General features: G+C 69.2%; 3 protein-coding genes and 1 long non-coding RNA gene across 5 annotated transcripts in view; 3 read left to right on the top strand and 1 right to left on the bottom strand.

The window, feature by feature from the left end:
- The first annotated feature begins 1,041 nt into the window (after nucleotides 1-1,041).
- FCHO1 (FCH and mu domain containing endocytic adaptor 1) lies at nucleotides 1,042-11,189 on the top strand. 2 transcript variants are annotated; one of them, XM_027730983.2, is made up of 28 exons: nucleotides 1,042-1,326; nucleotides 1,977-2,049; nucleotides 2,734-2,825; nucleotides 2,917-2,991; nucleotides 3,076-3,217; nucleotides 3,299-3,451; nucleotides 4,193-4,297; nucleotides 4,951-5,049; nucleotides 5,139-5,235; nucleotides 5,331-5,375; nucleotides 5,456-5,528; nucleotides 5,921-5,942; nucleotides 6,101-6,155; nucleotides 6,250-6,428; nucleotides 6,501-6,525; nucleotides 6,650-6,712; nucleotides 6,816-6,858; nucleotides 6,961-7,052; nucleotides 7,136-7,750; nucleotides 8,213-8,331; nucleotides 8,436-8,541; nucleotides 8,628-8,739; nucleotides 8,818-8,976; nucleotides 9,187-9,319; nucleotides 9,430-9,629; nucleotides 10,154-10,218; nucleotides 10,300-10,464; nucleotides 10,894-11,189. In XM_027730983.2, exons 2-28 carry the CDS (start codon nucleotides 2,023-2,025, stop codon nucleotides 10,914-10,916), a joined length of 3,084 nt encoding a protein of 1,027 aa, XP_027586784.1. In that variant the 5' UTR covers nucleotides 1,042-1,326; nucleotides 1,977-2,022; the 3' UTR covers nucleotides 10,917-11,189. The 2 variants fall into 2 exon arrangements, with proteins under 2 accessions (XP_027586784.1, XP_027586785.1); XM_027730984.2 differs by having other exon boundaries at nucleotides 1,043-1,326; nucleotides 8,821-8,976.
- Nucleotides 11,162-20,564, bottom strand: JAK3 (Janus kinase 3). The gene is made up of 23 exons (XM_027730982.2): nucleotides 20,363-20,564; nucleotides 19,815-19,938; nucleotides 19,614-19,725; nucleotides 19,027-19,172; nucleotides 18,573-18,855; nucleotides 18,359-18,481; nucleotides 18,118-18,275; nucleotides 17,805-17,916; nucleotides 17,398-17,584; nucleotides 16,808-16,932; nucleotides 16,585-16,728; nucleotides 16,410-16,494; nucleotides 15,978-16,111; nucleotides 15,442-15,580; nucleotides 15,216-15,367; nucleotides 14,381-14,531; nucleotides 14,172-14,311; nucleotides 13,785-13,974; nucleotides 13,560-13,684; nucleotides 13,175-13,347; nucleotides 12,977-13,094; nucleotides 12,753-12,863; nucleotides 11,162-12,661 (listed from the first exon to the last, which is right to left on the bottom strand). Exons 1-23 carry the CDS (start codon nucleotides 20,562-20,564, stop codon nucleotides 12,545-12,547), a joined length of 3,351 nt encoding a protein of 1,116 aa, XP_027586783.2. The 3' UTR covers nucleotides 11,162-12,544.
- LOC120324467 lies at nucleotides 13,823-16,164 on the top strand. Its single transcript, XR_005565808.1, has 3 exons — nucleotides 13,823-14,124; nucleotides 14,259-14,320; nucleotides 15,846-16,164. It is a non-coding gene; the product is annotated as an uncharacterized LOC120324467 (long non-coding RNA).
- Nucleotides 20,565-20,607: 43 nt separating the features above from the next.
- Nucleotides 20,608-25,004, top strand: part of SLC5A5 (solute carrier family 5 member 5) — a 7,557-nt gene continuing 3,160 nt past the window's right edge. Inside the window, exons 1-8 of the mRNA XM_039387262.1 lie at nucleotides 20,608-22,544; nucleotides 22,732-23,203; nucleotides 23,304-23,369; nucleotides 23,632-23,683; nucleotides 23,820-23,887; nucleotides 23,965-24,119; nucleotides 24,326-24,466; nucleotides 24,714-24,878. Of these exons, the coding sequence (XP_039243196.1) occupies nucleotides 22,829-23,203; nucleotides 23,304-23,369; nucleotides 23,632-23,683; nucleotides 23,820-23,887; nucleotides 23,965-24,119; nucleotides 24,326-24,466; nucleotides 24,714-24,878 (1,022 nt within the window). The 5' untranslated portion in view covers nucleotides 20,608-22,544; nucleotides 22,732-22,828. The remainder of the gene's footprint in view (nucleotides 22,545-22,731; nucleotides 23,204-23,303; nucleotides 23,370-23,631; nucleotides 23,684-23,819; nucleotides 23,888-23,964; nucleotides 24,120-24,325; nucleotides 24,467-24,713; nucleotides 24,879-25,004) is intronic.

The raw sequence follows: 25,004 nt of genomic DNA on the forward strand, positions 1-25,004 counted from the left end.
GTTCCGGCAGCTCCGCTCCCCCCGCCCCGCATCGCTCCGCTCCCGCCCCTCCCCGGGCGCTTTTCGGGGCGGCGGCCGCTTTAAAAGATGCAAATGAGCCCCCTCCCCGCGCGCGGCGCGGCGGCGGCTCAGCCAATCAGAGGCGGCGGCCGCGGGCTGCTGTAACCGCTGCCGGGCGCGGCAGCCAATGGGGGCGCGGCGCGGCGGGAGGGGGCGTGTCCGGGGCGGCCGCGGCGCGGTCCCGGCGGCGGGGCCGGAGCGGGAGCGGGGCCGGGGCGGGGGCGGCGGCTGAGGCGGCCCCGCAGGTGAGTCCCGCGGGGAGCGACCCCCGGCCCCCGCGCCCCGCAGCGGGGTCCCGCCGTGCAGCCCCCGCCGTGCCGCTCCCGCGCGGTGCCCCCCCCGCCGCCGCCGCCGCCGCCCCCGCAGCATCATCCCCTGCTGCCCCCCTCCACCGGGCCCCCCGCGCCCCCCTCGAGCGCGGCACCCCCCGCTGCAGCGCACCCCGCCCCGCAGCCCCCGCCCCCCTTTTAATAAAGCCCGTCTCACCGCGCACCGATGCGGTGCCCCCTCCCAAAATCCCGCTCCCGGTGCTGCCCGCACCCTCCCCTGCCCCCCGAGACCCCCGCGCTGCAGGTGCAGGAGCTTCGCTTTAGCGCCTTCCCTCCTTTATTTGGGGGGGTGCGCGCCCCGAGCCCCCCGCGGTGCCTCTCGCTGCCCCGGGAGGGTTTGGGGGTGCACAGTCCCCCCCTCCGCGCCCCCCCTCCGGCGGAGGTGCGGCCCTTCCCCGAGCTGGGCCCCCCCGGACCCCCCGTGCCCCCTCGGGAGGGTCCCCGCGCCCCCCGCGCCCCGCTGAAGGTCACGGCTGCGGGTGCTCGGAGCTCGCCCGGGCGGGGGGCGCGGGGGGGTCCAGCGGGGGTTCTGCCGCAGCCCCCCCGCCCCGCACCCCCCGTCCCGCTCGGGGACTCGGTGGCCGCGGCCACCTCCCCCTCCCCCGGGGGACTTTGGCCGGCGGCGGGTTCGTGGCGTTTGCGGCCACCCCCGGGGGGGTGGGGGGTCCGCCGGGCCCTGACCCCCCCCCCCCGAACCCCCCCGCCTCTCTCCCCCCCACGCTTTGACAGGGGGGAAGTGGGGGGGGGGCCACGCTGAGCCCGCCCCGCTCGTGACACAGGTGGCTGAGTCCGTGCGGAGGGACCGACCGATCCGGGGGGCTCGGAGCGGGCTTTGGGGGGGCTGCCGCGTGCCTTGACTCCCCCTTTCCCCCCCCTCCAGACCCCCGGCGCGCCGAGGATGATCGGGGGGGCCCCGCGAGCCCCCCAAGAGCCCAGGGTGAGTGGCGGGGGGGGCCCTCCCCGTCGCACCAGCGAGGCGCGAATTTTCGGGGTTTCCTGTTTTTCTGCGGTGCATGACGGGGAGCGGGGCCGGGGGGGGCACAGCCGGGGGGGGGCTCAGCTATGGGGTCCCCCCGCTGAGTGCCGGGGGGGCTGCTCCCCTGGGTGACCCCCAGCACGCCACATTTGGGGGTCGGGGAGGGCGAGGGGGGGGTCCGGACACCTCGGTCCTTCTTTGTGGGGGGCGGGGGCTCCCCGGGCGGGGCGGGGGGTGTTTTTGGGGGCTGTTTCGGGGGGGCTGGGGGCCACGGGCACGGCCGGGTGTGGGAGCAGCCGCCGCCGCACGGAGCAGCCGCTCATTTATTATTGATCTGCGTATCTGATGTCGGGCCGAGCGCGGCCCCGAGGGCCCCCCCCGGACCCTCCACAGCCCCCCCCCGGCACCCCTGGGTGACACACACCTTGGGGAGGGGTCCGCGGTGGGGAGGGGGGGGGGCGGCAGGGGGGAGCCTGCGGTTTCCATGGCCACGAGGCTGCGTTTTCCCGGGAAAACTGATAATTAGCGGTGCGTGCAGGCGTGGTGCGGGGAGGGGGGGGGTCCGCTCGGCACCCCCAGACCCCGCCGCTGAGGTCCTGGTGTCCCCCCAGGGCGCCGGGAGCTGAGCTGTGGGGTCCCCGCGCCCCCCCCTCCAAGATGTCCTACTTCACCGAGCACTTCTGGGTAAGCCCGGACCCCCCACCCTTGGGTGCCTCCCCGCCTCGGGTGCCCCCCACCCTCTGGGCTCACTGCAGGGGGCCCCCCCACCCTGGGGAGAGGTTGGTTTTCAGGGCCTGACACCTTCGTTAACGCTGCAAATTAACTGCTGGGGGGGGCGGTGGGGGGGGTGCTTGGGGGTCTCGGTGGGGGTCTCGCGGCTGCGGTGCCATCCCTGCCCCCCCCTCCCTGGGGATCCCCGGCCCTCCCGGGTGCCCTGGGCGGGGGGAAGTCGCGTGGCCGGTGCTTCCTGGTTGGTCTCTGCCGGGCTCTGGCAGCTGCCGGCGCCTTCCTCTTCCTCCTGCCTCAGTTTCCCCCCGTGGTGCCACCTGCACCCCCAGCCCGGCTGGGACAGGGGGGGAACCACCCCCACAGGGTGGGGGGCACCCGAAATAACCCCCAGGAACGCCGGGGTTCAGCCCAGCCCTTCCTGCCTCTGCTCCCCGGGGAGCATCCAGGGAAGGGGGGGGGGCTCAGCACCCCCCTGTGCTCACCCCCCTGTGCACCCCGGGGGGGCCTTCAGGCCACCCCAAATGGGGCTTCCCGGTGGTGGCACCGTCCTGGGAGAGGGGGAATGTGGGTGGGGGTCCCACCCCGCGGGGTGCTGGGTGGGGTTTGGGAGCTGACAGAGGGGGGGGTGTCCCCTGGCAGGGCGAGAAGAACCACGGCTTCGACGTGCTCTACCACAACATGAAGCACGGGCAGATCTCCACCAAGGAACTGGCTGACTTCGTCCGGGAGAGGTACCGGGGCGGGGGGTCACCGTGGGGGTGGGCAGGGGGGGTCCCCGGGATCGCCGGCTCCACCCCCAGAGCCCCCCCCCGCCGTCCCCAGGGCCGCCATCGAGGAGAACTACGCCAAGGCCATGGTGAAGCTGTCGAAGATGGCCACCAACGGGACCCAGCTGGGGTACGAGGGGGGTCTGGAGCACCTCGGGGTGACGGGGGGGGCCCCGCTGATCCTTCCCACGTCCCCCCCCTCCCCCCCCCCCAGGACTTTCGCGCCGCTGTGGGAGGTTTTCCGCATCTCCTCGGACAAGCTGGCCCTGTGCCACCTGGAGCTGATGAAGAAGCTGCACGACCTCATCAAGGAGATCTCCCGCTACGGGGAGGAGCAAGGCCGGGTGCACAAGAAGGTACTGCTCTGTTTCCCCCCCCCTTGCCCCCCTCCCCGGTGCCCCAGAGCCCCCTGCCCACCCCGCCGTGCCCCCCCCCAGTCCAAGGAGGAGGTGTCGGGGACGCTGGAGGCCGTGCAGCTCCTGCACGGGGTGGCCCAGCTGCTGCCCAAGTCCAAGGAGAGCTACCACAGCAAGTGCCAGGAGTACGAGCGGCTGCGCAAGGAGGGCACCAGCCAGAAGGAGATCGACAAGGTGAGACACCCCCCCCCAGGTGTCCCTATCCCCCTCCCAGAGTGTCCCTGTCCCCCTCCCAGAGTGTCCCTGACCCCCTCCCTGGGGGTCCCTGTCCCCTGATGGTAGCTCCTGTCCCTGCCTTGATAGTGCCTGACCCCCCCTAAATGGTCCCTGTCTTCCTTGGGGGTGGTCCCAGTGCCCCCGCAGTGGTCCCTGTCCCCTTCCCTGTGGTTCTTGTCCCCATCCCAGTGGTCCCTGTCTCAACCCTCAGCGGTCCCTGTCCCGCCTGGGTGGTCCCTGTCCCCTTCCTGATGGTCCCTTTTCCTCCCCAGGTGGATCCTGTCCCCCCTCAGTGGTCCCTGTCCCCTCTCTGATGATCCCTGTCATTCCTGTGGATGATCCCTGTCCCCTTCCTGATGGTCCCTGTCCTCCTGGGATGGTCCCTGTCCCATCCTTGATGTTCCCAGTCCCCCTGGGATGATCCCCGTCCCTTCCCTGGTGGTCCCCTCCCTTCCCCCGTGGTCCCTGTCCCCTCTCTGATGGTCCCTGTCCCCACTGTCATCCCTGTCCCTGTCACTGGTCCCTGTCCCCTCTCTGATGATCCCTGTTACTCCCGTGGATGGTCCCTGTCCCCCTGGGATGGTCCCTGTCCCCATGGATGGTCCCTGTCCGCTCTCTGACGATCCCTGTCGTTCCCATGGATGTCCCCTGTCCCCGTGGATGTCCCCTGTCCCCGCTGTCCCCCCGGGGGTGCCGCAGGCGGAGCTCAAGTCCCGGAAGGCGGGCGAGGCTCTGCGCAGGGCGGTCGACAAGTACAACGCGGCCCGGGCCGACTTCGAGCAGAGGATGCTGGACTCGGCCATGGTGGGCACTGCTGGGCTGGGACTGCTGGGATCTGCCCGTGGTGGGCACTGCTGGGCTGGGACTGCTGGGATCTGCCCGTGGTGGGAACTGCTGGGCTGGGACTGCTGGGATCTGCCCGTGGTGGGCATTGCTGGAGGGTGGGAAGGGGTGGGATGCAGGAGCCAGGGGCCCAGGGCACTCCTCAGACTCCCGGTGAAGTGGAGGCAGGGAGCAGGATGATCCAGCCTGGCAGAGCATCCTTCTGTGGGGATGTGCCACCCTGGATGAGCCCCATTCCCTGTGGAAGTGCCACTTTGGATGATCCCAGTTTTCTGGGGGTGTTGGCCCTTGGGGTGTGCCAGCCTGGCAGAGCCCCACTCCTTGGTGATGCCAATCCCTGGGAATACCCTTCCCTTGGGATATCATCCCCTGGGGATGTGCCACCCTGTCCAAGCCCCTTTCCCTGGTGATGCCACCTTGACTGTACACCATTCCTTGGAGATATTCCCCCCTTCCTGGCCACCCTTCCCTGGGGATGCTGTCCCTTGGGAACGTGCCACCCTGGCCTTGCCAAGCCCTGGGGATGTCCCACCCTTCCCAAACCCCTTTCCCTGCCCACCTGCTGATCCCTGGGGACATCCCACCCTTCCTGACCCCCCCCTTTCCCGCTCCAGCGCTTCCAGGAGGTGGAAGAAGCCCACCTCCGCCACATGAAGGGGCTCATCGGCTCCTACTCCCACTCGGTGGAGGACACGCACGTCCAGATCGGGCAGGTGGGTCCCAGCTGGGTGAACCTCCCTCCCGTTCCCCCCTTTTCCTCTGTGTCTCATTTGTCCCTCCCCTCCCTTCTTTTTTTTCCCAGGTCCACGAGGAATTCAAGCAAAACGTGGAAAACATCGGCACCGAGATGCTGCTCCGGAGGTTTGCGGAGAGCAAGGGAACGGGGAGGGAGCGGCCAGGTGAGGAGGGGGGACCCCTGCCAGGTGAGGAGGGGGGACCCCCCCCGTGCCAGGGTGGATCCCACGATCCTGGGCTGATCCCTGATCCATGGCAGGAGCGCTGGATTTCGACGAGTACCGGCTGGCTCCAGCGCAGGAAGGCAAGTACGTCTGCATCCAACTGGGAATTCTGGGGGGTGGGGGGGCTGTTCCTCACTCTGTGTCCCCCCCCCTTTCCCAGGACCCAAGAGGAGCCGGAGTAAAGCTTTCCGGATCCCTGGGCTGAGCCGTAAGGAGAGGGAGCGTGATGCTGTGTAAGATCCTGCATCCCACATCCCAGTGTGCTCACATCCCACATCCCAGTGTGCTCACATCCCACGTCCCAGTGTCCTCGTATCACTCCATCCGAGTGTCCTCATGTGCCTACATTCCTGCATCCCTGCATTGTTGCACCCCACGTCCTGCATCCCTGAATTTCTGCGTCCTTGCATCCCTGCATCTGAAATTCCCGTATCCCTGCATGCCTGCATCCGTGCATTCCCACATCCCTGCATCTCCGTATCTCCACCCCCCCATACTGTACACCCCAGCATCCCTGCACTCCCAGATGCTGCATCCTGCATCCCTGAATTCCCACATCCCCGCATCCCACGTCCTGCATCACTTCCCCCCTTCAGCATCTAACGCTTCCCCCGTCACTCCCCAGGGAATCCCCGGATAACGACGTGGTGAGTATCCCAGTGCCAGCCCTGGGAATGCTGGTGAGTATCCCAGTGCCAGCCCTGGGAATGCTGGTGAGTATCCCAGTGCCAGCCCTGGGAATGCTGTGGGCACTCCCGTGCTGGGAGCGCTGGGAAGCCAGAGCCTGTCCGGGTGTGTCCCGCAGGGCTGCCCGGAGGTGGACGAGGACGGATTCACCGTGCGCCCCGACATCGCCCGCAGTATCCTTGGGCTGGGGCAGGGAGGGGGGGGATTTTTGGGGTGTCCAGGGGGCATTCCAAGCACCGGGAATTGCCTTGACGGGGGGGGGCTCAGCCGAGGCGGAGAATCCCGGCTGCTCCTCCAGCGACTCCGACTACGACGAGGACGAACCGCGCAAGTTTTACGTCCACATCAAACCGGTGCAGCCCCGGGAGGGACCCGGCAGCGCCGAGGCCTCCGTGGAGCAGCTCAAGGCCACCGTGGGGAACCTCATCCTTCCCCCCGGAATTGGGGTGAGCTGGGGGAGGCCGTGGGACCCCCCGGGACCGCCGGGGCCATCTGACCCCCGTCCCCTTCTCTTGCAGGGCACCGTCAGGCGACAGTCGTCACGTGAGTGTCACCGTGGGGACGTGCCAGACCCTGGGGACATCCCGGCCCTCCTGAGCCACCCCACAGCTTTGGGGTCCCCGTGGCTCCGCGTCCCCTAACGCTGCCTGTCCCTGTCCCTCTGCAGGACACGTGGCATCCCTGACCCCGGCCCCGAGTGACACGGACCCCGAGGGGACGCTGGCGGCGGGTGAGGCTGGGCTGGGGGGTCCTGGGGGTGTGGGGGAGTCCCAGGGATATTTGGGGGTCTTGGGGGGGGTGCAGTGGCTCTGCAGTGTCCCCTCTCCCCACAGGTGACAGCACAGGGAGGGGTCTCCCCGCAGCACAGGTGAACAGGTACGTGGGGTCAGGGAGACATTGGGGTGCCATGGGGTGGTCCCCCCATCCTTGGGGGGGTCCCGGGTGGGCACTGAGCCACCCCCTCTGTCCTTGGCACAGCGGCCCTGGGAAGATGCCCCCGGACTCGGTGCCCCCCGCCGCTCTCTTCGGGCCCCCCCTGGAGTCGGCGTTCGAAGCCGAGGATTTCCCGGGTGAGGATTTGGGGGGTGGGATGGGGGATATCTGGCGTGTGTCGTCCCCCCCCCCCAGTGCTCTGACCGGGGCTCTCCCGCAGCCCCCCGTGCCTACGTCCTCACCTCCTCCTCCTCACCCTTCTCCTCCTCCTCCCCGGAGAACGTGGAGGACTCCGGCCTGGACTCACCCTCCCACCCCGCGCCCGGACCCTCCCCGGACTCCAGACCCTGGACCCCCCAGCCGGGGACGCCGCAGAGCCCCCTCCCCAAGCAGGGCGGCCTCCCGGACCCCCCCCCGCCCCCCAGCCCCCGGGACCCCGGTGCCTGGGCCCCCCGGCCCCACAGCCCCTCCGGCCGCCTCCCCGAGCCCCCCAACTTTGCCGTGTTCGGCGGCCCCGGGGCCGAGGGGCTCTGGGGAGACGGGGGGGCTGCTCCCCGGGGCCGCAGCCGCTGCCTCAGCGGCCCAGCCCCCCGGGAAGCCCCCTCGCCCGACCCTTTTGGGGAGCCCCCGCCGTGGGTCAGACCCCGCAGCCCCGGGGGGGACCAGCCCCCGCTGACGTGTCCTTCCTCCAACTCGGCCTCCTCCTCCTCCTCCTCGCCGGCCCCCCTGAGTGGGGGGGAGTCCTCCAGCCCCTCTCCGTGGACCTGCCAAGGGTCGGGGACGAGGCTGAGTGAGGGGGGCACGTCGGGGGCCCCCACGTCGCAGTCGGAGCCGGGTGAGTGGAGGGGGGAGCTGCCCCCCAGTACCCTTAATCCTGCCCCCTGTTACCCTTACCTGTGCCCCCCATTACCCCAAACTCTGCTCCCCAGTACCCTTAACCCTGCCCCATTACCCTTACCTGTGCCCCCCATTACCCCAAACTCTGCCCCCCAGTACCCTTAACCCTGCCCCATTACCCTTACCTGTGCCCCCCATTACCCTTACCTGTACCCCCCATTACCCCAAACTCTACCCCCCAATACCCTTAACCCTGCCCCCTGTTCCCCTTACCTGTACCCCCCCATTACCCCTATTTTAACCCCCCCATTACCCTTAACGTTTCCCCTTCCCAACCCAGCTGAGAACAGGGCTGAGACCTGCCCAACTCACGGCACTGATGAGCCCCTGCAGGAACCCCCCCGGGTGTCCTGCCACGGCAGGGCTCTCTCCTCCCCCCCCTACTCGTGCCCCCCCCCAGATTCTCTCCCCGCCTGGCCCAGCGCAGCCCCCCGGGACGTCCCTCTCGTGGCCCCCCCTCGCCGCTCCCGCGCCAAGCGGCCGCCGGCCGGCCCTGCCGTGGGCAGCAACAGCGACCTGGTGCGTGCCCGGGGCTGGGGGGGGCTCAGGGCCTGGCTTTGGGACCCCCCCAAAGGGGGGTTCTGAACCCAGCCTCCCCTCCCTGCCCCTGTCTGCCCTGGCAGTCCCGCTCGCTGAGCCCCTCGCCCTCCTGGAGCTGCGGCCCCTCGCACTCGGCGCCCGCCAGCCTGAGCGAGCGCGGCTTCTTCGCCGTGTCCCAGCCGGCCCTCGGTGGGTGCTGGGGGGGCTCGTGGGGCGTGGGGTGAGGGTCCCACCCGTGCCCTGACCCCCCCGTGTGCCCCCCTGGCCCCCCCCAGGGCTGTCTCGGGGTCCCAGCCCCGTGGTGCTGGGCTCGCAGGACGCGCTGCCCGTGGCCACCGCCTTCACCGAGTACGTGCACGCCTACTTCAAGGGCCGCGACGCCGACAGGTACGGGGGGGTCTTTGGGGGTCCCCCAGCCACTGCGTCCTGCCTGGGGCACCCGCTGACCCCCCGGCCTGTCCCCAGCAGCTGCCTGGTGAAGGTGACGGGGGAGCTCACCATGTCCTTCCCCGCCGGCATCGTCCGCGTGTTCAGCGGCACCGCGGCCCCCCCCGTGCTCAGCTTCCGACTGCTCAACACGGGGGCCATCGAGCACTTCCTGCCCAACACCGACCTGCTCTACAGGTGGGGGGCCACGGGGACACCCTGCTCGGCGGGGGGGGGCAGCGGGGCAGGGGGCACGGGCACCCTGGGAGAGGGTGGGCACAGCCACGGGGGGCTGGCGGTGGGGTACGTGTGGTCCCCGGAGGTCCGGGTGTCCTGGGGAGCCGGTGGGCGCAGCTGGGTGTGGGGGTGCCGGGTTCTGGGGGTGCCCCTCTCACCCCGTGCCCCCAGCGACCCCTCCCAGAGCGACCCCAGCACCAGGGACTTCTGGCTGAACATGGCAGCGCTGACGGGGCAGCTGCAGCGGCAGGCGGAGCAGAGCCCGGCCGCCTCCTACTACAACGTGGCTCTGCTCAAGTACCAGGTGAGCCCCGGGGGGGTGTTGGGTGTGAGGAGAGCCGGGACCCTCCCCAGCAGCCCCCCCTGGAGGGCGGGAGGGTCTGGGTGCCCCCCTGAGCCCCCCGTGTGCCGCAGTTCTCGCGGCTGGGCCCCGGCTCGGCGCCGCTGCGGCTCTGCGTGCGCTGGGACTGCGCGCCCGGGGCCACGCGGGTCAGCGTCGACTACGGCTACAACGCCGGCGCCCTGGCACTGCCCGTGCCCCTCGCCAACGTCCACGTCCTGCTGCCCGTCGAGGAGCCCCTCACCAACCTCCGCCTGCAGCCCGCGGCCAGCTGGTACCGGGGCAGGGGGTGGGACCAGCACTGGGGGGGGGACACAGCACTGGGGGTCACAGTCCCACAGCACTGGGGTCACAGTCCCACTGGGCTGGGAGGGACAGGACTGGAGATCTTGAACCTCCCTGGGGTGGGAAGCACAGGAGTGGGGGTCCCAACCCACCCCCAGAGTGGGAAGTGGGTCCCAAACCTGCCCAGAGTGGGAAACGTAGGAGTGGGGGTCCCAATCCCTCCCCAGGGTGGGAAGTGCAGGGTCTGGGATCCTGAACCACTCCAGGATGGATAACACGGGACTGGGGGTCTGAAATACCCACCAGGGTGGGAGACACAGGCTATGGGGTTCCAAACCCCTCCAGGATGGGAGAGGGGAGCCCCAGACTGGGAAATGGCGATGCTGAACTGGGAATTTGAGACCCTGAGCTGGGAAATGGGGGTGCTTCCAGGGTGAGGAGGGCAGGGAGGCGGGTTCAGGATGAAGTGGAGGGGGGCTTTGGGGGTCTGAGGGCACTCCCGTGTCCCGGCAGGAACCTGGAGGAGAAGAGGCTGCTCTGGAAGCTGCTGGACGTCCCCAGTGCCCCGGGGCAGGGAGGTGAGTCTGTGCCCACCCTGAGGGCACGGGGCAGGGGGGCGCAGGGGCCAGACCCCCCCAACCCCTCCTCTGTCCCCCCAGGCTGTGGCCGGCTCTCGGCCAGCTGGGAGCCCCTGGGGGGGCCCAGTAAGCCCAGTCCCGTGGCCGCCCAGTTCAGCAGCGAGGGCAGCACCTTGTCGGGGGTGGAGGTGGAGCTGGCGAGCGCCGGGTACCGGATGTCGCTGGTCAAGAAGAGGTTTGCTACAGGTACAGCTGGGGAGGGGGCACACCCCGGGGGCGTGGGGTCCTTTCCCCACAGCCTTGGTGGGTAGGGGGTCCTCTCCCCATCCCCTGTGTCCTGAGGTGCACAGGGTCCCTTCCCTGTCCTTCCCCAAGGTCCACAGCGGTCCCTTCCTGCTCCCCACGGCCCTGGGGTGCATGAGATCCTTTTTCCAGGGTGCCCGGAGTCCCTTCCTGCAGCCCACGGGGTCCCTTCCCTGCTCCCTGTGACCCTGGGGTGGATGGGGTCCCCTCCCCTGTCCCCAAACTCCAGTTCTCCCTCCCTGGGCTATGCCCAGCCCGGGAGGGTGCAGGTTGCCCCGCTTGGTGCTGGCATTGAGCCCTGGCCGCTTGGCAATGCCCATCCTCGTGCCGGGGGTGTTCCCCCCACCCCTCCTCACCACCTTTCCTCCGCAGGGATCTACCTGGCGGGGTCCTGAGCCACCTCCCGCCGGACCCTCCGAGCCCCCCGGGCTTCCCCCTTGGTTGTGTGAACTTGAAACACTGGCTGGAGGCCGGCTGGGGAGGGGGGGGTGCTGCGGGGTGGGAGCCCCCCTTTTCCTCCTCCTCCTCCTCCTCCTCCTCCTCCTCCTCCTCCTCTCCTTGTTCCCCCTCCCCGTGGCTGTCACCGCGTCAGACCCCCCTTCCGCCCTCCCCCGTGCTGTGAAGGGAGCAGGAGCTGCTCTTTTATTAAACACTTTATTTTCTAATAACCTTTATTTTCTAATAACCTCCTTTTGTGCCCGTGGGTGGGTGGGTGGCAGCGGGCAGGGGGAGGATTCCCACAGGATACTGGTGCCACTGGGATCACTGCTCCGGGAGAGGCTCAGTGGGAGGGTGGCACTGAGCTGGCTCTGGGGGAGCTCTGGTGGTCCAGGGGGTCTCTCTGGGGGGGTCTGGGGCTGTGCCCACCCCCTTGGTGCATGACATTCCCAGTTCCTCCGAGCTGCCCGTCCTTCCCGGTGCTGCTCCGGGCCCTGGCAAGTGCCGGGGGGGCCCCAGTGATCCCCTGACTTTTCCTCCTCTAAATCACCCCTGGTGAACCCTGAGAGGCAGGAGTTGGTCCCCAGGACCTGGGGCAGGAATTCTGAGGGAGCCTCGTGGGGGTGTTCCCAAGCCCCTGGAATGCTGGGAAGCTCAGCCAGCGGCGGGAGCACAGGGATGTGCTGCGGTGGGATCTCAGGGACACCTCCTGCAACCTGGGGCTGGGGCAGGTGCTGTTCCACCCCTGGCTGGGGGAGCATCTTCTAGGGGGTCTGAGCATCTTTTAGGGCCACTGAGGAGGATCCAGAGCTGGCAGGAACCACCCCAGGAGCCCCTGGGCTGTGGTTCCCTCCCAACCCCTGTAGCTGCCGCTCCGTACTGGGGAGGGGGACCCCAGGGGTGGTCCTTCCAGGAGGGCAGTGGTGTCTGGAATGCTGAATCCCAGCTCTCGGGCTCAGTTCCGCGCTGCTCCGGGCCTGTTCCTGTCTGGTTTCACCCCAAATCTGCCCTCCCGTGGCCAAAGGCGGCAGAGGGAGAAGAAACGAGTGCGTGTTGCTAATGAGGATTTGGGGTCTGGAGCCTTTCCGAGGGGGTGCAGGGACGAGGGGGCTGGTTTTGGGGGGGATCATGGGCTCAGGGTGGGAGCAAAGGAATCCCCCGAGCCCACTGGGGTGGGCATTGACCCCACAGTGCCAAGCTGGGGCCCCCTCACCGGGATGTGCCACGGGCACCCGCTCTCTCCCAGCAGCTCCACAGCAACCAGACGCCCACACCCCCCTTCCCCACGTGTCCCCCCTCCCCAGGCCCGCCCTCACCTCACCCCAGATGGAAAATTTACCAAACTTTAATAAAATAAGGCTGAATTTGCCATGGTGGAGGCAGGAACAGGGAGAAGGGGAGGGGGGAAGCCAAGGGGCAGTTCGAGGGGGGGTCTGTGTGCCATGGGAGAGGGGCATGGGGGTCTCGTCCCCCCCACGCTGTGCCCCTCAGAGCTCCCTGAAGCGTCGTTGTGGCCACACGGTGCCGAGGAGGGAGGTGGGTGTCCGGGGGTCCCAGCCGGGGGAGAGTTTTGGGGGAGGGGGTTCTACCCACGGGCTTTGCTCCGACCATCCCGCAGCGCCTCGATCCTGGGGGACAGCTCCCCAAAAGCGGGCCTGGCACCGGGGGTGAAGGCCCAGCAGCTCATCATCAGCGAGTAGACCTGGGGACAAGGGACAGGGAGGCCCTCAGGGGAGCGGGGGGACCCCCAGGACCCCCCTCGGGACCCCCAACAGCCCGGGCAGGGCTCGCACCTCCGCGGGGCAGCCGGACGGCACCGGGAGGCGCCGGTTGTCCTTGAGGAGCTCCAGCAAGTGGCAGATGATCTGCGCCGGCTTCCCGGTGCCCATCATCCGGAGGAACTCCTGCGGGGGCGGCCGTCGGCACCGGGGTCAGCCGGGGGGGCTCCTACCACAGGTAACGGACCCCCGCCCCGGGGAGGGGGGCGCAGCGGGACCCCAGCCCGGGGGGGTCTCACCTCCGAGGGGCTCCTGCTCTTGTTGCCGTAGGTGAAGAGCTCGTAGAGCAGGACCCCGAAGCTCCAGGCGTCGGACGCGCAGGAGAAGACGTTTTCTGCCAGGGATTCGGGAGCGTACCTGCCGCAGGGGAGACGCTGAGCACCGGACCCAGCTGGGATTGCAGCCCCCCGTGGCCTCCCCCGTGCTCCCCCTCTCACCAGAAGACGGGGCTCTGGCCGGGCTCCCGCACCACGTAATAGTCCTTGTCCTGCGGGAGCAGCTTGGCCAGCCCGAAATCCCCGATCTTGACGTGGCTCTCGCTCTCCACCAGGATGTTCCTGCTGGCCAGGTCCCGGTGCACGCAGCGCTGCGCCCCCAGGTATTCCATGCCCTGCCGGGATGGAATGTTCACGGGAACCGGGACCCCGGAGCATCCCGGGGGGCTGAACCACATCCCAGCCGGACCACGGTCCCTTGAGTGAGCATCCCTGGGGGCTCGTCCCGGCTGGACCACGACCCCCCGGGCGATCCCCGGCACTGATCCACCCCCTCCACCCTGGGAGAGCAGGACCCCCGCTGCCGCCACCCCCGCCGCGACCCCACCTTGCAGATCTGCCAGGCGTAGAGGAGCAGCGCCCTGTGGTCCAGGCGGGGCTGGTTCTTCTGCAGGTAATCCCGCAGGCAGCCGTTGGGCAGGAATTCCATCACCAGCCGCAGCCCCCGCCATCCTGGAGCCACATCCGTCACCCTCCGGCCGGGGTTTGGGCAGAACCGGGATGCGGGATCCCTGCCCGCCCCCTGCCCGCCCCCTGCCCGCCCCGCGCTCACCCCGGCTGTAGCAGACGCCGCGGTAGCGGACGATGAAGTCGTGCTGCAGCGAGTGCAGGATCTGGATCTCCCGCTCGAAATCCCGCAGCTCCTTGGCCGAGTCCTGCTGCAGCTTCTTCACCGCCACCAGCTCGCCCGTGCTGTCCCCCAGGGGGTCGTAGCGGCACAGCTCCACGCTCCCAAAATTACCCTGCGGGGGGAGGGCCGGGCTGGGACGAGGGATGTGCCCCAGAGCCCCACCCCATATTCCCAGTGCCTGTTATCCCTGCCAAGATCCCGCTCTCAGGGCACAATCCAAGCGTTTCTCAGCAAAGCAAGGATGTTCCACGCCCCGAATCAGGTGAGGGAGGAGGGGGTGCACTGAAGTTTGGGGGTCAGGGCCCAGACCTTTCCCAGCAGTGAGATGTACTTGAGGTGCCGCTCCTGGAAGTGCTCGGGGTCCCGGCTCACGGCCAGGGGCTCGTGTCCCCACAGGCTGTCCCGGAGCGCCACGTCCGCGGGGGACAGGTCCGACAGCAGCTCGTAGTCTGGGGGAGGTGAGTGGTGAGGGCGCTGTGGGGGTGCCCCGTGCCCCCCTCCCCAGCCCCGGGGCCCACCGGAGGTGATGAGGCTGTTGAGGTCGCGGATGAGGGCGCGGAAGCAGGGCCGGCGCTGGGGCTCGTATTCCATGCACTGGGCCATGAGCGTGGCCAGCTCCGGCCACTTGGGAGCCGGGAGCTGCAGCCGGCTCTGGTAGAAATCCAGCTTCTGCAGGGGTGGGAAGGGGGGGCCCGGGGTGGCTGGGGGGTGTCTGGGGCCGCCCCGAACAGCCCCTGAACAGCCCCAAAGCTGGGGGAGTGAGTGGGGCCCGGGTGCAGCAGGACGGGGCAGGAGGATTGGGATGCAATGGAAGGGGAGAGGAGGTTTGGGATGCGAAGGGGACGGGACAGGAGGGATGGGGCAGGAGGGTCTGGATGCAGTGGAGTGGGGCAGGAGGATCAGGATGGGGCAGGAGGGGTGGGAGAGGAGGATTGGGATGCAGTGGGACAGGGCAGGAGGGTCAGCATACAGCAGGAGGGGGCAGGAGGGATGGGATGCAGCGGGATGGGGCAGGAGGGGTGGGATGCAGCGGGATGGGGCAGGAGGGATGGGATGCAGTGGGATGGGGCAGGAGGGATGGGATGCACCAGGATGGGGCAGGAGGGATGGGATGCAGTGGGATGGGGCAGGAGGGGTGGGATGCAGCGGGATGGGGCAGGAGGGGTGGGATGCAGCGGGATGGGACAGGAGGGATGGGATGCAGCAGGATGGGGCAGGACAGATGGGATGCACCAGGATGGGGCAGGAGGGATGGAGAAGAAGGGCCGAGTTGCAGTGGGACGGGGCAGGAGGGTTGGGATGCACTGGGAAGGATCAGGAGGGTCAGGATGCAGGGGGCTGGGGCAGCCTCACCTTCTGGGGCTCCAGCAGGCTCAGGGGCATGTTCCCACCACTGAAGATCTCCCAGAGGGTCGCCCCGAAGCTCCACTTGTCAGCGGGCAGTGCCAGGCTCTTGGGATCCCGGACACACTCGGGGGCCACCCAGGGGATCCTCTGCACCAGCACTGGGGGGGATGGCCCTGCTCAGCACCTGGGGGGGGGCAGCAATCCCAGACCCCCCAGGACCCCCAGCACTCACTGTCTGGGGCCAGGACGGTGACGCTGACCCCGGGGTCGTTGAGCTTGATGAACGGGGGGGTCCCTGTGGCCGCGTCCCCCTCCCGTGCCAGCAGCACCTTCTTGGCAGAGACGTTCCCGTGGGTGATCTTCTTGTCCTCCTGGAGGGGGGGAAGAGGGACCAGGACCCTCAGTGTGGCCCCACCCATGGGGGGGAACCAACGGGGATGTGTGGGAGCCACAGGATGTGGATGCATGGGAGCATGGGATAGATGGGATCCATGGGACAGGGATGTGTGGGAGCTGTGGGGTATGGATACATGGGAACTGTGGGATTATGGATACATGGGAGCTGTGGGCCATGGACTTGTGGGGGCCATGGGACACGGATGCCTGGGAGCTGTGGATGTGTGTGGGATGTGCCAGGGATGCACGGCTGCTGCAGGAGGCGGGTGAGCCGGACCCAGAGGACGTGGATGCCTGGAAACCGTGGGATGAGGACGGAGGAGAACGGCAGGACACACGGACCGTGGGACACGGGCACTCGGAGCCGCTCACCAGGTAGTTGAGGGCATAGGCCAACTGCTTGGCCACCATCAGCTTCCAGCTGGTGGTCACCGAGCCCTCGCCCTGCTTCTTGCGCAGGTAGAGGTCCAGGGGGCCGTGCCGGACGAGCTCCTGCACCATCACACCTGGGGGGGTGCAGGGGGGTCACCCGGGGCACAGCAGGGCTGGGTACTCCCTGTGCTCCCCCCTGGGCACTCCCTGTGCTCCCCCCCTGGGCACTCCCTGTGCTCCCCCCCGGGCACTCCCTGTGCTCCCCCTGGGCACTCCTTATGCTCCTCCCGGGCACTCCCTGTGCTCCCCCCTGGGCACTCCCTGTGCTCCCCTCGAGCACTCCCTGTGCTCCCCCAGGCACTCCCTGGGCTCCCCCCCCAGGCACTCCCTGTGCTCCCCCCTGGGCACTCCCTGTGCTCCCCCGGCACTCACTGTCCTTCCCGAGGCTGACGCCGTGCAGCAGGACCAGGTGCTTGTGGGAGAGCTGGCTCATGGTGCTGGCTGCCTCCAGGAAGGACTGGGAGCGGGACAGGCGGCTCAGGGGGGGCTCCTGGGGACACCCCCCATCCCCCGGTGCCGCCTCGGGGGGGCTGTGCCCCCCCCCCACCTCGGAGCAGTTGCGGTGGCTGCTGTCCATGACCTTGAGCACCACGGTGGTCTGGCGGGGCCCGTCCCCCTCCTCCTGCTCCTCCTGGTCCCGCTTGACGCCCTTGTAGATCTGGGTGAAGGAGCCCTGGCCGAGGCTCTCGCCCTGCCGGGACAGGGGGATGGTCCTGGGGGGTCCCTGTCCCTGTGCCCCCCCCGACCCACCGCCCCGGGCCCCCCCGTACCCGTGTCAGGCTCTGGGGGTCGATCTTGTGGAACATCATCTGGTGGAGGCTGCGGCGCCGGGGGGCCGGGGGGGAGCCGGGGGGCGGGGGGGCCCCGCTCCGAACGATCAGCAGGTTGGACTTCTCTGGGGGGGGGACAGGCCGTGAGGGGGGGCAGGGCAGGGGGCACCCACCTGGTGACCTCACACAGCTGCTCTGTGACGTCACACGGCTGCTCTGTGATGTCACACAGCAGCTGTGAGGTCACACAGGCCCCACTGTGATGTCATGGTCCGTCCTGTGACCTCACAGCCTGCTCTGTGACGTCACACAGCCTGCTCTGTGACGTCACACAGCCTGCTCTGTGATGTCACACAGCAGCTCTGTGGCACAGCCTACCCTGTGATGTCCCACAGCCCTCCTCTATGATGTCACAGCCCGCTCTGTGACCTCACACAACTCACTTCCCCGTGTCCCACAGCAGCTGTGTGCTGTCACACCATCCCCTCTATGATGTCATAGGTCACCCCGTGACCTCCCAGCCTGCTCTGTGATGTCACAGCCCAATCTGTGACCTCGCAGCACCCTCTCTGTGACGTCCCCCGTGTCACCTTTGGGGCGGGGTGGGCAGCAGGCCCCCAGGTGCATGCGGGCCCCCTCTGCCTGCAGCCCCCGGTGCCCGTAGGTGTCCAGCAGCTCCCGCAGGCTGCAGAACCTCCGCGACACCCCCGACAGCCAGAAGTGTCCCTCCTCGTCCCTGCGGATCTGGCACCGCCTGTAGTCCTGCCCGGAGCGGGTCTGGGGGGGGATCAGTCGGGATCAGCAGAGTGGGGACCCCCCAGAGCCCCCCAAACCCCTCCTGCCCTGCTGGTGCCTGCGGCAGCCCCGGGGCTGTGCCCGTCCCACCGCGGGTGGCACCGTCCCAGCAGGCACCAGGTGGGTGTTTCCCTCTCTCCCAGTGACGGGACCCCCACGGTCCCGGACCCCCAGAGCCCCCGGTGCAGGGGGGGGGTCTCACCTGGACGCAGACGGTCAGCAGGTAACTGTCGAAGTCCTGGGGGCTGCGGCGCAGCAGGTACAGCCCGGGGGGGCTCCCGGCCGCCTTCAGCTTGGTCACGGCGAACTCGGCGCTGTGAAAGGCAGGGCTGGGGGTGGACCCTGCTCGGGGACCCCCCCCGGGGACCCCCACTGCCCACCCCTCCCCGCCGTGTCCCCCCCTCCTCAGTGAGGGGGGTGGGACCGGTCCCCCCCGCCCCCGTGGCTCCCCCCGGGTGACCCCTTCCCCTGTCACCTGCGGGTTGGGGTTGGCGAGGGGGGGTCCCGGCACCCACCTGATGGGCCCGTGGCACTGGTTCTCCACGTCCTCCAGGAGCCGGGGGGGGGCCACCTCCTTGCAGAAGTAGTGCTGGGCGTCCGCCGTCAGCCGGTAGTAGCCGTCGATGAGAGCCACGAAGGAACGAGCCTCCCGCAGCGTGGGGAACTCCACCTCCTGGGGCAGGGTGGGGAGGAGGGGGTCAGCTCCCCAGCCCCCCGGCCCCCCGGGGGGCTCCCCAGCCCACCCCCGCGGCTCACCAGCACGCGGTTGTCCGCCTTGGTGAGGGTGACGAGCCGGGTCTCCGCGGGGCCGCCCTCCCCGCCCGCCTGCTTGATGCTGATGTCGGCGATGTCGGGGAAGTCGCAGAAGTGCTGGCGGTTCTGCGGGGTGACAAACGGCGTGACAGCCGCGTCCCCCCACCCCATCCCACCGCGGGACCCCCGCCGCAGCCCCCCCGCTCCGCCCCGGCACCTCGGAGCCGCCGCAGCTCCAGGACACGCCGCTCTCCCCGGCCACGTGGATGGTGATGCCCGCGGGGGACCCGGGGGAGCGGACACGGAAACTCTCCTCGGCCCGGCGGCGCTGCAGCCGCTCCAGGTCCAGCAGGTACTTGAGCTTCAGGTGGGGCCCGTCGGTCTGGCAGCCCCCGAGCTTCCGCAGGGATTTGCTGAAGCGGCGCCGGATGCGCTTGCGGGTGAGGAAGTTGTGCTGCTGGATCTGGCTCCGGAGCGGCTCCGGGATGCAGGACTTGTAGCTGCCGGGGACGGGAGGCACAGGCGGGTGACGGGGTGTTCCCCAGGGATGCCAGGTGTTCCCCAGGGATGCTAGGTGTTCCCCACGGGTGTTGGGCTGTCCCCATGGATGCCAGGCTGTCCCAGTGGTTGCCAGGCTGTCCCGTGAGTGCCCCACTGTGCCCCCAGCTCACCTGACGTGGCTGCAGACCTGGTCGGGGCTCTGCCTCTCCTCCTTGGCGATGCGCAGCATGTCCAGCAGGGCCAGCCCCAGGCACTCCTCCTGCGTGGGCAGGCTCAGCCCCACGGCCACGCGGCCCTCGACGAAGTCACTGCGGGACTGGGGGGAACACGAGGGTTTGGGGGGGTTCTCCCACCTCCTGTCTTGCCAGGACACCTGAGGCACCACAGGACCCCCAGTCTGTGGCACCACACACTGTCCCCCTGTCCCAGTGCCCGCGTGAGTCACATCCCACCCTGGGCTCTGGTTTCCTGCTGCTTCCCCGGCTCTGTCCCCGGGGCAGGGACCACCCAGGGGACACAGTGACCCCCATGTCAGCAACCTGGGGTGCCCCACGAGCAGCTCCAGGTGAGCCAGGTAAGAGGATCCACATCCTGCAGGGACCTGTGGGTGCTGGAGGAGGAGGAGGGTGGCACAGCCCAGCGTGATGAAGGCATCACTGCACTGAGGTCAACACGTACCACACACCCGAGAAGCCACACGGGACCCCACCTGCAGTGCCAGGAGTCGGGGACAGAGGTGCCACCTGGCAGGGCTCACCTGGGCGAACAGGTAATCGATGACAGGGTAGTCCAGGACGGGGCTGGCCCGCTCATTCAGCAGCTGGAAGCGGTGGGACTGTCCCAGTCCACACCAGTTGGGGAAGAAGAACCTGATGGGGCCGGCGGGGGGGTCTCAGTGCTGCATCCCCCGGAGCACAGAACCCACCAGAGGGTCCCGGGGGCCGTGCTGGGGCTGTACCTGATCCTGTACACCACGACCTGGCTGCTGGACTCGTCCACGGTGAAGAGGTGGTTGGGGGGGAACCAGCAGCTCAGATCCTCCGTGGCCAGGGCGAAGAGCGGGTGGCACACGGGCAGCACGCCTGGGGGTGGAGGGTGGGGCTGGGACCCCCAGCCAGGACGGGCACGGGGCCACCATCCCAGGGCTGGGACCGCCATCCCACGGCCAGTACCCTGAGCCCACAGCCCCGAACCAGAGCCCATGGCCAGTAACCTGAGCCCACAGCCAGGATCCTGTGCCCATGGCCAGCTGCCCAGCCCCACAGTTGGCACCCCGAGCTGCTGCCCAGCCCTATAGTTGGCACCCCGAGCTGCTGCCCAGCCCCACAGTCGGCACCCCGAGCTGCTGCCCAGCCCCATAGTTGGCACCCCGAGCTGCTGCCCAGCCCCAGGGTTGGCACCCCGAGCTGCTGCCCAGCCCCAGGGTCGGCACCCCGAGCTGCTGCCCAGCCCCACAGTCGGCACCCCGATCTGCTGCCCAGCCCCAGGTTGGCACCCCGGGCTCACCGCAGGCCTTGGCCGCGCGCACACAGAGCTCCTCGGCCGTGAACTCGCCGCAGCTGAAGGTGAGGGCGCCGGGGGGGCTGCGTGGGGCGGGTGCCCGGGGGTACAGCAGCACCCGCAGGGTGCCGGTCTTGCCGGGCTCGGCCGAGGAGAGGCTGCAGGAGCGGCCCCCGATCAGCGGCGTGTCCTCGCCCAGCGGGGCCATGGCAGGCGCTGCGGGGGAAAAGGGGGGCTCAGAGTGACCCCCCGGCTCCCCTTCCCTGCCCTTCCCTCCTCATCCTCCCCGGGGTTAAACCCCGCGATCGAACCCGCGGCAGCCCCGGGGCTGGGATCGGCCCCTCCTGGGAGGGGTGAAGGGGAAACTGAGTCCCGAGGTGGGATAACCCCCCTCCCACCCTGTCCCACGGCCGCTCCTGCTCTGCCCCATCGCTCAGGGAGGGCTCGGCTCCATCCCCCGGAGCCCCCCGTGCTCGTGTGGTACCTCTGCCGTGCCGGGGAGGGGTCCCGGGCAGGGTGTGCCGCCAGACCGGGGCTCTGGAGGTGCGTAGGTGGCTGCGAGTGAAGGAGAGAGACAAAAAGTCCCCCGGGTGACTTCCTTCCTGCCCGAGGCCTCCCTGGCGCGTGGCTTCCTGGCAGGGGAGGGGGGACCAGGGGAGACACCCCAGGGTGCAGGGACGGGGTGGAGTGAGGGGCAGGGAGCCTGGGCACGCCCCGGGCACCCCAATAGACCCCTGTCCTGGTGCCGTGGGTACCACAGGGGTAGGTGATGCTCTGCCAGGACATCCCTTCCCAGGACATCCCTTCCCAGGGTGAGGGCCTGGGTGCTGCCTGCCCCCGTCCTGCACCCCCTTGCTGGGACCCTCAGTGGCAGCTCTATCCCCTCTCCCCTGTCGTGCCCCGGGTGCCATCGCAGTGCTGGGCGTGTGCCGGGCCCGGTGCCGTGCGTGTCACACGTACCTGCTGCAGGATGTGGCCAAATCTTGGCGTTTTTCCCCTGGAGCTGCTCCAACCAGCTCGGGGAGGTGTGGAAGGGATCCTGCCCCGCCCTGGCCCCCGGGGACAGGTGATGGGGACAACAGTGTCACCAGGGCTGGAGGCAGGGCCCAGGGACCCTCCTCTGCCCCATGGAGGGGATGGCCCCCGTCTGGTGACACCTTGGAAGTGACAGTGACCCTGTGGTGACACGTCAGAGGGGACAATACCCCCACGATGATGCTTTGGAGGGGACAGTGAGCTCCTGGTGGTGCCTCAGAGGTGACAGTGCCCTTGTGGTGATGCTTTGGAGGGGATGGTGGCCTTTCAGTGATGCCTCAGAGGGGACGGTGCCCCAGTGGTGACACCTTGGAGGGGACCGTGCCTCGATGGTGACCCACCAGAGGAGTCTGTGCCCCTGCATCAGCTCCGTCCCCACATCAGGGCTCTGATGTGCCAAATCAGTCCCAAATCTGATCTCGATGCCGGGGCTTAGGGCAGAGAGGTGGAAATCCCCAAACCTGTCCGAGGGCCAGGAACGACAAAGCGGCGTTTGTGCCAGGGAATGAGGAAGCCGGGCCAGCCCCAGGCCTGGTGCCACGTCAAATCCCAGAGTCAGAGCTGTGCCCGCGCTCCCGGGGGTCAGCGCCCGGCTCCCTCCGGGGTCTGGATGTGGTGGCACCGCCGGGGCCGTGAGCGGAGCCGGGGGCACGGCAGGGAAGGGGTTATGGCCACGGCCCCCGACGGCTCCGTCCTCCCCACTGAGGGTCCCTCCCCGACGGCCTGAACCTGCCTCCCGCCGTCCCCCTGCCCCAGGGCTGGAGCAGCTCGAGGCACAGCCTTCCCTCCGCGCCCTCCGAGGACGTCGCAGCAGCCTCTGGGACCCACCAAGCCCCCCCGGGACCCCCGGGCAGCCCCTGCTCTGCTCCTCAGCCCCGGCAGCCGGTCCGTCCCGCTCCGCAGGCAGCTGCCTGCAAACAACCTGCTTTTCTCTGGGTGAAGGTTTCCTTCGGGTTTGTTTTTCCCCCTCCCTCGGCTGGAGATAAATTCGGCTCTGCCGGAGGCTCTGCCCCTCCTTGTTTGGGCTGGTTGGGGAGGGGTCGCTCCCTCCCCTCCTTCCCTCCCTCCCGGACGTGTCCTTTGGGTGCCGACGCTTCCCCGGAGCAGCTGGACCAGGCGCTGCCTCTCTTGGCTGCAGACAGGAGGTATCGAGGTAATTCCCACGCCAAATTCGGGTTGTCCCTCGTGCAGCTCTGCCCTTCGCAGCCCTTGGCACAGACCTGGCCCGGGACGGGTGTGAAGGGAACAGGGCGGGGCAGGGCCCTGCTCCCCAATCCGCGCTCCCTCCTTCCCGCACGAGGGGTTGGGCAATAATTCCAAGGAATTTTCTCACCCTCCAGCGGTGTCTCCGTGTCCCGGCCTAGCCGCGGGTGCCGTGTCCCCGTGTCCCCGTCCTCCCGCGGTTACCCGGTTTGGGGCTCCCCCCTTGCCACAGCCATGCCGGCCCCGACGGGGAGCCCGGAGATCCGGGCTCCGGAGCGTCTCACCTTCAGCCTCTGGGACTACGGAGTCTTCGGGCTGATGCTGCTCGTCTCCACGGGCATCGGGCTCTTCCACGGCCTCGCCAGGGGCGGCCAGAAAACCTCGGAGGACTTTTTCACGGGGGGCCGGCGCATGTCGGCGCTGCCCGTGGGGCTCTCGCTCTCCGCCAGCTTCATGTCGGCCATCCAGGTGCTGGGAGTGCCGGCGGAGGCGTTCCGGTACGGCGCCAAATTCCTCTGGATGTGCATGGCACAGCTCATCAACACCCTGCTCACCGCCCAGCTCTTCCTGCCCGTCTTCTACCGCCTGGGGCTCACCAGCACCTACGAGGTGGGCAGGGGGCTGGGGGGGCACACGGGGATCCCGCCCTGGGAAGGTTCCCGCTGCCGGGACGGCCCCGACGTGCTCCGTGTCCTTGTCCTTGCGGCAGTACCTGGAGCGGCGGTTCAGCAGGAGCGTCCGGCTGTGCGGGACCCTGCAGTACGTGGTGGCCACGGTGCGTGCCGGCGGCGCGGGGCTGGGCTGGGGGCGGTGGGGATGCGGGGAGGGGCTCGGACCCGGCCGTGCCGGCGCTGCCCTGAGCCCCTGGGGAGCGTCCTTGGGTCCCGTGCTCGTGTTTTCCCTGGCTCCGAGCGCGCGGCTCCCGGCGGGAGCCCTGTTTTGAGTGAAAACCGCAGTGTTTTCCCAGCGCCGTCACGTTCCGTCCCCGTCCCCGCGGGGCCGGTGGGACCGGTGCTGACCCCCCCCTCTTCCCGCAGATGCTCTACACGGGGATCGTCATCTACGCCCCCGCCCTGATCCTCAACCAAGGTGTGTGTGTGTGGGGCTGCTCCCCGGCGTGTCCCTGTCCCTGTCCCTGTCCCTGCGCTGGGGACACCCCGGCCCTGTCCCACCACAGGTGACATTTAACCCGGGGCTCTGCTCAGCACCGTCCCTTCCCCTCCAGTGACCGGGCTGGACATCTGGGCCTCCCTGCTCTCCACCGGGGTCATCTGCACCTTCTACACCACCATCGTGAGTGGGGGAGCCCCCGGGGGGTCCCGGTGGCCCTGGGGGTCCCTGGTGGTCACCATCAGCTCCGTCTGGCGCAGGGTGGGATGAAGGCTGTCATCTGGACCGACGTCTTCCAGGTCTTTGTCATGCTCTCGGGCTTCATCGCCGTCATCGTCCGGGGGTCTCTGCTGGTGGGGGGTCCCGCCAAGGTGCTGGGCATCGCTGCCAACAGCTCCAGGATAAACTTTGGAGAGTGAGTCCCCCCACCCTGTGGTGTGCAGACCCCTCCTCAGGGGTCAGTGAGTCCCCCCACTCTGTGGTGTGCAGACCCCGCTCCCCCCGCCCTGAGGTGCTTAGGGGTCGATCCCAGCCCCACTCACCCCTCGCCCCAGGGCGTCGGGGGGGTGTTGGTGCCAGCCCAGCCCACCCCTCACCCTGGCACTGTGCCACCGTGCCCAGCTTCAACCCGGACCCGCGGAGCCGGTACACGGTGTGGACCTTCCTGCTGGGCGGGACCCTGGTCTGGCTCTCCATGTACGGCGTCAACCAGGCCCAAGTGCAGCGCTACGTGGCCTGCAGGACCGAGAGGGAGGCCAAGATGTGAGTCCAGGGGGGCTGGGATCGTCTGGATCCCGCTCTGTGAGTTTGTCCCCTAAGGCAGACCGGTGCCTGTACCCCTGCATGGACCCTGTGCCCCTGCACAGACCCTACACGGGCCCTATATGAACCCCTATACACCCCTGAACGGACCCTGTATGAACCTGGCACCCCTGCACAGCCCCTGCAGCCCTGCCCGGCCCCCACACCCAGCCGGGCCCCCTCCTCACCCCCCTCCCCGTGCTCACAGGGCGCTGCTGGTGAATCAAGTGGGGCTGTTCTGCATCGTCTCCAGCGCGGTCGCCTGTGGCCTCGTCATGTTTGCCCTCTACAAGGACTGTGACCCCCTCCTGGCCGGCGCCATCGCCGCCCCCGACCAGGTACCGGCCCCTCCAGGACCCCCAGGGGCAGTGGGGTGGGAGGTCGAGGGTGTTGAAGGGGACATTGGGGTCCCCCTCACGCCAGCCCCTCGAGGACCCCCCAAGGCAGGAGGGTGGGAGGGTGAGGGGGTCAGAGGGGGTCTTGGGATCCCCTGGGATCC

This window comes from Pipra filicauda, unplaced genomic scaffold (genome assembly GCF_003945595.2).
Source record: "Pipra filicauda isolate LSUMZ 115617 unplaced genomic scaffold, ASM394559v2 scaffold548_size709544_pilon, whole genome shotgun sequence".
In the NCBI taxonomy this organism is placed as follows: Eukaryota; Metazoa; Chordata; class Aves; order Passeriformes; family Pipridae; genus Pipra; species Pipra filicauda.